The sequence below is a fragment of the Colobus angolensis genome, unplaced genomic scaffold (assembly GCF_000951035.1).
Source record: "Colobus angolensis palliatus isolate OR3802 unplaced genomic scaffold, Cang.pa_1.0 Scaffold390, whole genome shotgun sequence".
Classification (NCBI taxonomy): domain Eukaryota; kingdom Metazoa; phylum Chordata; class Mammalia; order Primates; family Cercopithecidae; genus Colobus; species Colobus angolensis.
The window spans coordinates 1,262,246-1,274,554 of record NW_012117266.1 but is presented as its reverse complement, the minus strand read 5'-3'; the positions used below and the strand labels follow the sequence as shown (position 1 = coordinate 1,274,554).

Sequence of the window (12,309 nt, the reverse complement as noted above, 5' to 3'; positions counted from 1 at the left end):
TATGGGTTAAATGTGGGACATTTCCAGGGAGTTTTTTTAAATTGAAATATCAATATAAAAATTAAAAATGATTAGGCATCACCCTATCCTGGCTATATAGTCTGAAATCAGAATAAAATCTGGTTAAAGTCAACCATTACAGGTTTAAACTGATTGATGAATTCAAGCACATAAAAGCAAAGTAAAATAAATAACCAGGACAAAAATATTTATGCTGAAGGAAATAGATTTATTAGGAGACTAACAGAAAATCCCCTTCCTACCCACACCGAATTTGTAATACATTAATGTTGATGTAGAAGCTAATAATACATGAGCAGAGCAATCATGAGAGGCAAACTACTTGTTTCACTGCTAAAATTCAAGTATGACCCAAAAAACGCATCTTGCTTCCTTTGTCTGTAGATGAGTATCAGTTCAGCACCTGAGTCCTGGGTGACTTGTCCAAAAGCATCAAAGACAAAGACCACAGCAAGAAGTCAGCAAGAAGATGGAAGATGTATCACCCAAGCACATGGGAATGTAGGAAGACAGTCATTGCTCTTCAGGTTGTTCTGTGCAGAGAATTAATTGAGAGTCCTGTAGTCACTGGAGCCATTGGTCCATTAGTAGGTACTGTAGCCAAAGCCAGAGCCAGAGCCCCATGGCCTATAGAAGCTACCACCATAGCATCCGCCCAGGTTGTTGATGTTGCTACCATCAAAGCTGTAGCCCAGGGAGTTGTAGCCATTGCATCCACAGCCATAGTTCAGGGGAGAGCCCAGAGGCACAACACAGTTCAAGGGGGTGGCTCTGAAGGTCCTGTGGAAGTTGGTCCCATAGCTAGGGTACCCTGGGAAGTAGCTTCCACAGCAGAAGTAACGAGTCATGGTGGCAGCAGTTGAGAAGGATTTAGATGGATTGTGAAGGGTAAGTTACCCAAGTGTGAATGAAGGTCTCTTCCCACACAGGGCTTTTTATACCTCAAGCTGGTGGGCACAACACATCTGTCTAAACATCTTCCCACTAATTTGCATAGGTAATATCATTCTTTTCTAATAAAATGCTTATAAGGAATGCACAGACTCATTGCCCACATTTTTGTTGGCTTTTCTCTGTACTATTTTAAAGCCAGTGACCATACTTGACACGCAATCGAATTCTTTTCATCAGAGTCCCGTAGTTTAACTACTGCTCTTGATTGCATCATGTGAGACTCTTTAAATCCTCTGATTATAAACTCTTCCCAACTGACATAGCTAAACTAAAAAAGCTTTGGCAAGAATGCAAACACTTCAAGCCAAGACAAAGCCATATATTGAGGTCTTTTCAACATTATTTTGAAACATCAAACTGAAATTCCATAACCTCTTGAAATTCACCCATGTGCCATTTTAAAACAAGTGTATACCAACTAGTTAATGGGTACATAGTTTCCTTTCAGAGTGAAGAAAATCATTTGGAACTAGATAGAGGTGTTGGATGCAAAACACTCGGAATGTACTAAATATCACTGAATTGTTACCTTTAAAATGACTTGGTTTATGTTGTACAAATTTTGTCTCAATAATTTATTTTTATTTTAAAAAGCACTGCTACACAAACCTATCCAAACAGGTGTTTTTACAGAGGCTGCAATGGTGCCAAATAATAAGTTGGCTGTGGATAACCTGCAAGTAATTTTCATCTATTTCATTTATGAGCATTCTGTTTGTTAATACATATTTTATTTTTCATGGAGAACATACCATGTTTGCTTGTAAATCATCTTGAATATTGCCAAACTATCTTTTGTGGAGTTGCCACACTGGCGCTGAGTGAGATGATGCTCAATTTCAGAGTCATGTTATACCACGCTGGCTTCTTACTGACTCCTATAAAACAAGCCTGAATACCATGATCCATTATGAAATACCAGTTATATTTAAGGATGCAACCCTTCCTTCTGCTCTTATTTTGCCTTACATAACCAATTCTCATGAAGAAAGTAAACCATGAAGGATCTGAGCTCAGCAAAGCTAAGTCTATTCCATTTCAAAGCTTTAAGACATTATCTTTTTATATGTGAATCAAAGTCAGGATTCTCTGAAGGTAGAAGAAAAAACTTCCCAAATGCCAGCTCCTTTTTTTAAATTTCCATCTTAACAGACAATCATAGAGTCCAATAGGCAAAACTAATGATTCCTCTCAGACATCCCTCACTCTTTAAGATTCTATCTCTCTCAGTTTCTCTGACAGAGAGCTGCCTACAGAATGTTCTGTAAGTGGATATGATTTCTTTTATTCTACAAATTAATTAAATGTCGTAAGAGTGTATAAAGTTAAAGAAAAATGTTATATTTTCAAATTCAGTTTAACAAAAAGAATAAATTAAAATGGTAAGAGGTTGTGTCCTTAGCTTGCAAATTATATAAACTCTGTATCAGATAATCCAGACAACTCAAAAATACGTTTGTGATTAGAAGAGGGCAGGGGTGACTAAGAATTAAGTGTGACGAAAAATTTCACTACTTATTCTATCACACAATGACATTGGAACCTGTAATTTGTATATGCTGCCACCAGGTGGCAGTGGTATTTCAGTTACTCCATATAAACTATAGGACTGGATTTAGGGTTCTCAAATGTAAGCAGGTGGAAGAATCTCCTAAAGAATTTGCTTGAAATTCAGAATTCCAGGAACTCTCCTCTCCCACCACCACCACCTGAGATTCTGGAAATCTATATTTGTAATGGGTATCTCAGATAATTCTGATGAATAAATCATCCTGATAAATTCTAGGGCAACTTTGCCATAAGAATTCAAAGAAACTTTTGCTGGGCTGTGTGAAATTGCCCAGAGATGCGTATCTCTCATTGGCAGAAGTATTTGGTTTCAGTCGCAGGTGACTTATTTCCTTTAATTCTGGATGATAGAGGTAATTAAAGAAAAAGCTTTAGTTTGTCTTCTTCCATTTCTTGATGTTCTCTGCTTCTTGTCTCAGGACACAACTGATTAGAAAGGGAAGGTAACAGCAATGCCTTCAAGCGTCTCCTCAGAGGTAAAACCCACCTGTGTGAGTGCTGGTTTTCTAACCCATAATCGAAAGAAAAACCTGTATTTTCTGCTTAGCTTGTTTTTACTTTCCTATCTCTTACTAGACATTCCCAGAGAAAATTATCAGTCAAGTACTTGATTGTTTTCAATGATTTTATTTTAAATATTGATAATAACAAAAAATATTCACTGAGGACTTACTCTGTGCTAGGCTCTGTTCTAAAGAATTTGCATATACTACTTAATTATATATTTCACCTCTATATATATAGTAAGAAGGCTTACTATGCACTATTCCAAGCATTTGACAAGTGTTAATTCATTTAATTTTTATAATGATCTTATGATGTGGGTATTATGATTCTTTATAAGAAAACTGAGTCCAGAGGGTTTAAGAGAATTACTGAAGGTCACATGGTTAATAGTCAGCAGAATCAAGCTCCAAACCCATGCCATCTACCTCCAAGCCATACTCTTAACTACTTTACTATCCTGCTTTTGATATGTCATTAAGGCTTTAAAGGGCTATAGCTTCTAAATGCCTCAAATCTATAATTCATTGCATTATTTTTTTGAAGAACACATCAGTCTAGCTTTTGCTGCTAAAAACTAGAAAAAAAAAAAAAAACAAAGGCTAGTTTTTCTGCTGTAACAGACATCCAAAATTTCCATGTTCAGAAATTTATTGCCTGCTCACACTATGAATTCCTCTCACATTGGTGAGTTTCTTGGATACACATCATTCTCATTCAAAAGACTTAAGCTGACAGTACTTTGATTATCTGAAATATGACAAACGGGAAAATGAACGGGGCAAGGCATGGTAGCTTTTAAAGGCTCTCCTCAAGTGCTATACATCACTTCCACACTCTCCTCATTTCCTAAAGTAAGTTCCACAGCCATATCTAACTTCACAGGTCATGAAGAGCAATGCTACTATGTGCCTGCAGGGAGAAAGCCCACAATGTCACAGAACAACATTAATGACTTCCACAGAGTTTCTATTTCTTACATGGGCTAAAATAATTTTAACAGATTTTAACACGTATTTCAAAAGATTAGATAAGGAGAGACATAAAAAGATTTTTAGGACTTTACATGTCATAATTTAAAATAATACTGATAATTCTAATACTGAACAATTTTAAATACAGAGGTTTTATAGGTTGTTTTTGCAATTCATGTACTATTAGTTTTTGGTTGTAGATTAGCATATAGCTTTAATTCCTTTTCTTTGTTTTCTTTTCTCCATTTCCCCCTAATCACCATGTACCCTAATTGAGGGAAAAGTTGCCATATTAGTTTTACAAAGAAAATCCCTCAAGGCCAGTTGATTTGGTGGGGGGGAGAGATAGTTCTAACACCAGATTTTATTGGACTTATTTGAATGCATGTATTTTCTTTAAAGAAAAGAGAAAATGAATTGACACATAGTATTTACAAGGAAAAAAATAAGCAATAAGGAGCCTACTTGACATATTCACTTGGAAATTTGAGAACTTTTATCGGGCATGGAATGGACCCCACTCATAGGCTCCCAGCCTCTCCCGCCTCCCGCCTCTTATGCAGCTGCCCCTGTAGGAATCATCTTGGTGTAGGTTCCAACTCACCTCAAGCTGGTACAAAATGATGGAGCTTTGCCTCAGTCCCTCACCAGACATCTGTCATCTCCCACCTGGGGACTTCACCTTTAACAGCTAAGAAAGAGATAGAGGAGTCTATCTGGGGCCCATGCTTGCAAAATCTGGAAGTGTAAGGCCTTGTGGAGCAAACTTTCGACCAAAAAGCAGTGGAAATGTGGATATATTCTCCCCTTTTCTCCATGGACAGCCTTGCCTGAGACAGTCCTAAGAGGGTTAGACAGCTTTTTGGGGAATAGTCTCATGGAATCCAGCACATATTTGCTTAGCTATGGTCAACTGGATGAGGCATCTTCATTTGAGCACCCACCTTCCCTGCTTCACTTCCCTTACCCTTCACTCCTGCTCCTTAAGAAAGCAATAGTACATGAGCCGTTCACCTGAAATTCTGCTTTCTAGAAAACTCAGAACAAAATACCATATCAAACCATTTTTGGAATAACACCTTTACTGAGATGTAATTCACATATGATAAAATTCACCCAAAAATGTACAAAAAGTGTACAGTGGGTTTTAGTGCATTTATAGAGTTGTGCAACCATCACCAATAACCAATTTCAGAACACTTTCTTTACCCCAAAAAGAAACCCCATAACCACTAAAAGCCATTCCCAATTTACAACTACTAAATTAAGTTCTTATTCAAAATACTTAAGCTGACAGTGCTTTCATTATCTGAAATACTACAAACAAGGGAAGATGAATGGGGCAAGTGATGGTAGATTTTTCTTTTCTTTTCTTTTCTTTTTTCTTTTTTTTGAGACGGAGTCTCGCTCTGTTACCCAGGCTGGAGTGCAGTGGCTTGATCTCGCCTCACTACAACCTCTGCCTCCCAGGTTCAGGTGATTCTCCTGCCTCAGCCTCCTGAGTAGCTGGGATTACAAGCTCCCGTCACCACGCCTGGCTAATTTTTTATATTTTTAGTAGATATGGGGTTTCACCATGTTGGCCAGGCTGGTCGCAAACTCCTGACCTCAGGTGATCCACCCACCTAGGCCTCCCAAAGTGCTGGGATTACAGGCGTGAGCCACCACGCCCAGCCGATGGTAGCTTTTAAAGACTCTCCCCAAATGTTATACACCACTTGGACACTAAACTAAGTTCTGTCTCTGTGGGTTTTCCTATTCTGCACACTTCACATAAATTGAATCATACAGTGTGTGGCCTTTTGTATATGATTTCTTTCTCTTAGCCCAATATTTTCAATATTCATCCATGTTGTCACATGTATCAGTATTCTTTATTGTCAAATGGCGTTCCATTGTATAAATATACCACACTTTGCTTATCTATTCATCAGCTAACAGGCTTTTACATTGATTCCCATTTTGGCTATTATAAATATACTACTGTGAATATTCATGTAGAAATAATTTTAACATGTCAAAACTTAAGCTCTTAATTTTCTCCTAGACACTCACTTCTTCTCCAGCCTTTCTCATCTCAGTAAATAACACTACCACCAAACTGCTCAGAACAAAAACTAAATTTCTTTCTTCATGATAATTCCTTCAACCACTCTGTCCCCAGGTCCATTCAGCTTTGCCTCCAAAATAAAGCTCAAATCCATCACACTTTTTCACTTTGTCTGCTGTCACCTCATCACACCATCATCTCTGCCCTGAGCCACTGCCAGAGCCTCCTCACCGGTTTCCCTCCTCCCACTCTCCTTCCACTATACAAGGTTATTCCTGAATACCAGCTGCAGTGGCCTTTAAAAAATAAAGTGTGTTTTCTCCTAGTTCAAAAGCCTTCAGCAACTTTCTAATGTTCTTAAGAAAACAAAACTTCAAACTTCTGACCATGATCTTGCTCCTGTCTAACTGTCAAACTTCACCACATCCTATTCTTCCTCCCTTCCTATAACACAGTGAAGAAGATCTCCTTCCACATTACCTGTCTTCTGCACTGGAATTCCATGAAGGTAGGCATCTCTTCTGTCTTGTTCACCATTGTATCTCCAGCATCTTGTGTCATGCCTGACTACTACATAATTGGGACTCAATAAATATCTATTAATCTGTTGAATATATGAATGAATGAATGGATGGATGGATGAATTGAATGAAATGAATGAATCTCATGGAAGATGATACCAGTACATAAGAAAGATGACAGAATTCCAAACGTCCTCCTGATGGCAAGATGGATATCTGATATCTCCTCGCCCCCAACCAGTCTGGTTCTGTGTTGACATCCTCCCTGGCCTCCCTGACTGTGTAACGCTGGTTCTTGGACTCTATGTGTAGACCAAGGATAAACCAATAGTAGGCATTGATTCTCCTGTAATCCCAGCACTAGGCCAGGAGTTTGAGAACAGCCTGGCCAACATGGTGAAACCCCATGTCTACTAAAAATACAAAAATTATTGTTAGGGTATGCCATGAAGGATAGGACAGGTGTGATTTTAATTGGTGAAGGAGAAAAAGATATTTATAAAGAAGGAACACCAAAGGCAAGGACAGAGCAGAACTGTCTGGGTTCATCTGGGGATTGGTGAGCTGACCTCTGTAAATTGAGGACAGAGCATGTGTAAGAAAGTTAAGGAGAACTTTCTGTCAAGTGAGTGCCAGAGTTAAAGAAAGGATAGATATACATGCAGAACACGTGCAGGACATAGATAAAGAGCAGCTACTAAAATACCTAATTGAGGAAATGATGTGATGAGAACTAGCTTAGTGTGAATGACGGATTCTAAAGGAAAACTATGGAGAAAGGACCATCTCTTAGTATTCTATTCTAATCATCAATTCAAGAAATAATTGAGAATCTGAGTTAAGTTGGGGGCAATAAAAATGGTAAAAAAAAGAAGACAGATTTGAGTGAAATGGGGAAGAAGGATGTACAGAACTTGTTTAGCAATGAAAAGGATAGCAGCTATGAAGAAAAAAAAGAAATCCAAAGAATCACTGCTGGTACCTGGATGAAAGGTGCTTCTAGTAATGATAACAGAGGAGTTAAGAGAAGGATTTTAATGGTGAGGGCTCTCTTGTGCCAATAGTTGTAATTAAACATTTGGAAATATAGAAAAACAGCTTAGAAGAAAATAAGCTAAATATCATAATCAGAGCTTTATCTTCCTAGAGGTGATACTTCAAGGAATGTTAGACAGATAGAGAAGACCCACCAGAAAATAAACAAAAGGCTGAGAACAGAACATTGGGGATGCCTAGTTTTAGAGGGATGAGAAGCAAGAGATGTCAGAGGACTCAGAGTCAGAGAGTCAAAGTGTTGGAGCTCATGGAAGCCACAGGGCTTGGGGATTTTCAAGGCAGAAAAGTCAACAGGGCCTAATGCCACAACAGAGCTGGGGAGGAGGGGGATAGAGAATACCTTGCTGAATTTGGCAAGAATTGTTTATTGATGATCTCTGAGGGAGAAAAAGGAATAAAGGAAAATCTGTAGTGCAAGTGATTAAGAATTGCAGCACCAACGAAAAAGTAATAAATGTGACTCCACAGATGCTTGAGGGAAGAAAGAAAAACTATGAGAAAATATAGCAGAAAGAGCCTACAAGTCAGGGTGGAGTTTCTGTTTTTTGGGTCTTTGAATACAAAAAGAAATTCTGAATGTTGGAGCTGGAGTAAATACCAATCTAAACTCCCTCTTCATTTTATACATGAGGAAAGTGAGATTCAGAAAAGAAAGCGAGCTGTCCAATACTACATCATCAGTGTTGATTTGAGCCTAAACTCAAAATGTGAAGTTCTTGTCCGTTACAGGTTTGAATCCAACCAACTACTCAACAACAACAACAAAATGTATTCCTTGTCTGCACCTGATACCCTACGGTTGGCAAACTCAAAGGCATCCCCCATGATCCCTGCAACATAGTGTCCACACCCTTGAGAGATGCCCTCCTGTGAGCATGTGTGGAGCCAGTGACTTGCTTCTAATGAACAGAATATGGTGAAGGTGGCAAGATGTCACCTCTGTGACGACATTATATAGACTGTAGTGTCTGTCTTGCCAGAATACTCTCTCTCTTGCTCATTTGGATAAAGTAACCATGCTGCCGAGATCCCATGACCAGGAACTGGAGGAAACAACCAGCCAACAGCCAATTAAAAAACAAAACAAACAAACAAACAAACAAACACCTCAGGTTTTCAGACCAACAGGCTATTCCACCAACAACAATATAAATATCGAAGTGAATCTTTCCCCACTCAAGCCTTGAAGTGAGACCACAACCCTAATAGACACTCTGTTTGCAGCTTTCAAAGAAAACTATGAAGCAGAGAACCCAGAAAAGCTGTGCCCAGAATCTTGACCCCCCCAAAAAACTGAAATAATAAGTGGGTGCTATTTTAAACTACTAAGTTTGTGATAATATTGTTACACAGCAATAGGAAAGTAATTCAACATGCATGTGTGCATACTGTGCAGACTCAACCTGCCACTGATACAATTGGCTCCAAACTTTGTTGCAAATCCGTTCACATTTCTTTTTCTCCACCAAAGGAAGTAGCTCTAGGCTCCCTACACTCTCTGCTTCAACTTTGAGATGAATTTCTCATCTGCACACTGCCAGGCACAAGAAAGGGGCACAATCCAGTTCACCCAACCCCTCCTGAGAAGGTATCCTCACCATTGCACCAGGCTGTCAAGTCTCCCACACTTGCCCCAGCAGACCTGTGCATGCCCAATCCTGTGTGCTTTCTGTCCTTACGGAATTTCATATTTCTGCTGCCTTCTGACGGCAATCTCTTTTTTTCCAGGATTGTTACAATTTATTGTTTTTAAAGAAATTGTCTTTTCTATCATTTCTAGGTCTGTGACGAGAGAGTAGAAGGCAGACTCCTGTGTTCAGTCTGTCATTTTGACACAATATTCTTTCCAGGGTAATTGTCATGATTTCATACTGTCTCAAAAAAAAAAAAAATCAACTTACAGACTTTTTTTCTGTAACTAAAGTCTAACAGGGATTTTTTACAATGGTTCTTGTAAGTACTATGCAGCCACTACAAATTATATATGTAAGGAATGTTTAATAGTATTGCCAAATGCTCATACTATAATGATAAGTTATAAGACAGTATAAAAAGTATATTGAAGTTACACACTCCTTGAGGTGAAATGTTAAGCCATGTGAATGAATGAGGTACACAAGAAAACAGAAGAGGGCTGAGAACAGACCTCAGAAAATCTCCAGGAGACTGAGAGATGAAGAATTAGAGAGAGAGAAAGCTGTAGACAGAGAGAAAGGTACTAAACAAGACCACGGAAGTCCTGGAAGGCTTCCTAGAGTAGGACCCAGGTGAGCTGATTCTGAAAGGTAAGTAGGAAGGATCCAATAGAAGTGATGAGAGCAATAATGGAACAAGGAATGAAGGGAGTAAAAGGAAGAAAATGAGAAAAACATTTAGACTTGGAGACACTGATGTCACAGAGCCTGACACACAGCAGAACCCAATAAGCATTTTAATACATTAATAAACTGTTGCTAATTGACTAATTAACAAAATCAAAAAAGTGGTTCAAATAAAACCAACATTGTAGCATTTTTATAGCAGCCAAACCTGCAATGCAAACCCTGAACTCTGAGGAGGCTGGTCCTGCAGCCTAAGCTGGACTCTCTGCTGCCCTCTTGTAGACAGACACCATCACCGCAGCGCTCAAAGCAGTCAAAGTTCTTGGCAGCCTGCAGTCAATGAGTCACGTGTATGAGTCTTCTAACTTTGAAGCTACCCGTGCCCTCCATCTTAATATCTTCATAGGGCAAATACAGACTGAGGCCAACAGAAAGGTACCAGGAAATGGTAGCTCTCAAAAAGCAATTGATAAGTCATTATTAAACACCTTTAACTCAGCTATGTTTCTGAGGCCCTATCCACCTGTCAGAGCAAGGGCTGTCCAGAATAATTATCCTGATAATGCTTTTTGCTACACCTTCTCTCTAAATTGCTCCATTCCTTGGTTTTATCACTGAGAAACATGACATGAGCTTTAGGCAGGAACTGAAAGGTGTCCCTTGGCTCAGTATAGTCCAAGAATATATTTTCCCAATTTTCCAAAAATTGGGGAAAAAAGAAACTGATTTTTATTTTTTTTTAAAGGAGTTTCACTCTTATCGCCCAGGCTGGAATACAGTGGCACTATCTCGGTTCACTGTAACCTCTGCCTCCAGGGTTTAAGCGATTCCCCTGCCTCAGCCTCCTGAGTAGCTGGGATTATAGGCACCCACCACCACTCCCAGCTAATTTTTGTATTTTTAGTAGAGGCGGGATTTTGCCATGTTGACCAGGCTGGTCTTGAACTCCTAACCTCAGGTATTACACCCGTCATGGCTTCCCAAAGTGCTGGGATTACAGGCGTGAGCCACTGCGCCAGGCCAGAAAACAAACAAAAAACACACAAAAAAGTCTTTTTTAAAACCCAGGTTATTAGAGCTCATAAACGTGATAAAACAGCAGGCCCTGGATCACCCACAGTGATTGGTCTTGCAATTCTATGCATTCTTTCATATGTGAAGCCACAGAATACTATTGTCTGTGCACAACAGCCAGAGAGAAAAATCAGAACTTTTTCTACACTCATCTTGACGCTCTCTGTAAAATTAAAGCTTGAGAGTCAGAAAAATTTGGAGCAAGCTTCAAAACTAACAGTGAACAAATAAAGACCTAACTACAGAATTATCAAAAGATATTTTTAAGTTCTAGTTTTATAATTCAAGAAAAAAAATATTAAATGTATTTAATCATGCAGTCAAAACTGTATATTCTAAATTTTAAAAACTAAATCAAAAGAAAAGGTCAATCTGAAAACAGAAAACAATGTGAAACAAATGAATCTAACTGAATGTCAAGTCAGTAGCACAACTCAGAATTATTTCAAGTGACTCCAAATCACAGAAAGTTGGTTGTGCACATCTAGAGGTAAAATACCCTCAGATGAAAAGAAATATTAAAAAGCCTTCAATTGTATTCAGTAATCTTATTGTTCACAATGACATTTTTTTTTATTATTTTGAAACTGTCATAGGTAAATATAACATAATGTAAATGAAAAACTTAGATTTTCAGCTTAAGAGGTAAAAAAGAAGTTTAAAAATCAAAGAAGTAAATGTGAATTTGAAATATCAGAGCCAGGCACGGTGGCTCACGCCTGTAATCCCGAGGCAGGCGGATCACGAGGTCAGGAGATCGAGACCATCCTGGCTAACATGGTGAAACCCAATCTCTACTAAAAATACAAAAAATTAGCCGGGCATGGTGGCGGAAGCCTATAGTCCCAGCTACTCCGGAGGCTGACGCAGAAGAATAGCGTGAACCCGGGAGGTGGAGCTTGCAGTAAGCCAAGATCGCATCACTGCGCTCCAGCCTGGGTGACAGAGCGAGACTCCATCTCAAAAAAAAAAGAAAAAAATCAGAAAAGATTCACTATTTGTGTTTCTCTTTCAAAAAATACAGATCTCCTGGCTCTGTTTATTAAAACTGTCTGTAATGACAACTCAGTAGCAATGTGGACTCATAGCATCAAGACTGTGCGCTCTTAATGTCAATTTATATCGATAGGAAAGAGCTGCTTAGGAAAATTACTACTTCCAGGTCTGGAGGAAGAAATGCATAAAATGAGCTTGAACCACCTGTGCCTGAAAGCACATGAGCTGTCAAAGACACCTGAAGTCACAGCAAAACGACAGAAGGCAAC

The 12,309-nt window shown here is 38.9% G+C and overlaps 1 protein-coding gene across 1 annotated transcript; it reads right to left on the bottom strand.

Annotated features, from left to right (window-relative positions):
* Positions 1-208: 208 nt before the first annotated feature.
* Positions 209-897, bottom strand: LOC105520973 (keratin-associated protein 7-1). Its single transcript, XM_011954983.1, has one exon. It carries the CDS (start codon positions 867-869, stop codon positions 606-608), a length of 264 nt encoding a protein of 87 aa, XP_011810373.1. The 5' UTR covers positions 870-897; the 3' UTR covers positions 209-605.
* Between the last annotated feature and the right edge of the window lie 11,412 nt (positions 898-12,309).

Bases quoted from the DNA above. Each gene is read 5' to 3' on its own strand.
- LOC105520973 (XM_011954983.1), bottom strand. From the start codon at position 869: ATGACTCGTTACTTCTGCTGTGGAAGCTACTTCCCAGGGTACCCTAGC.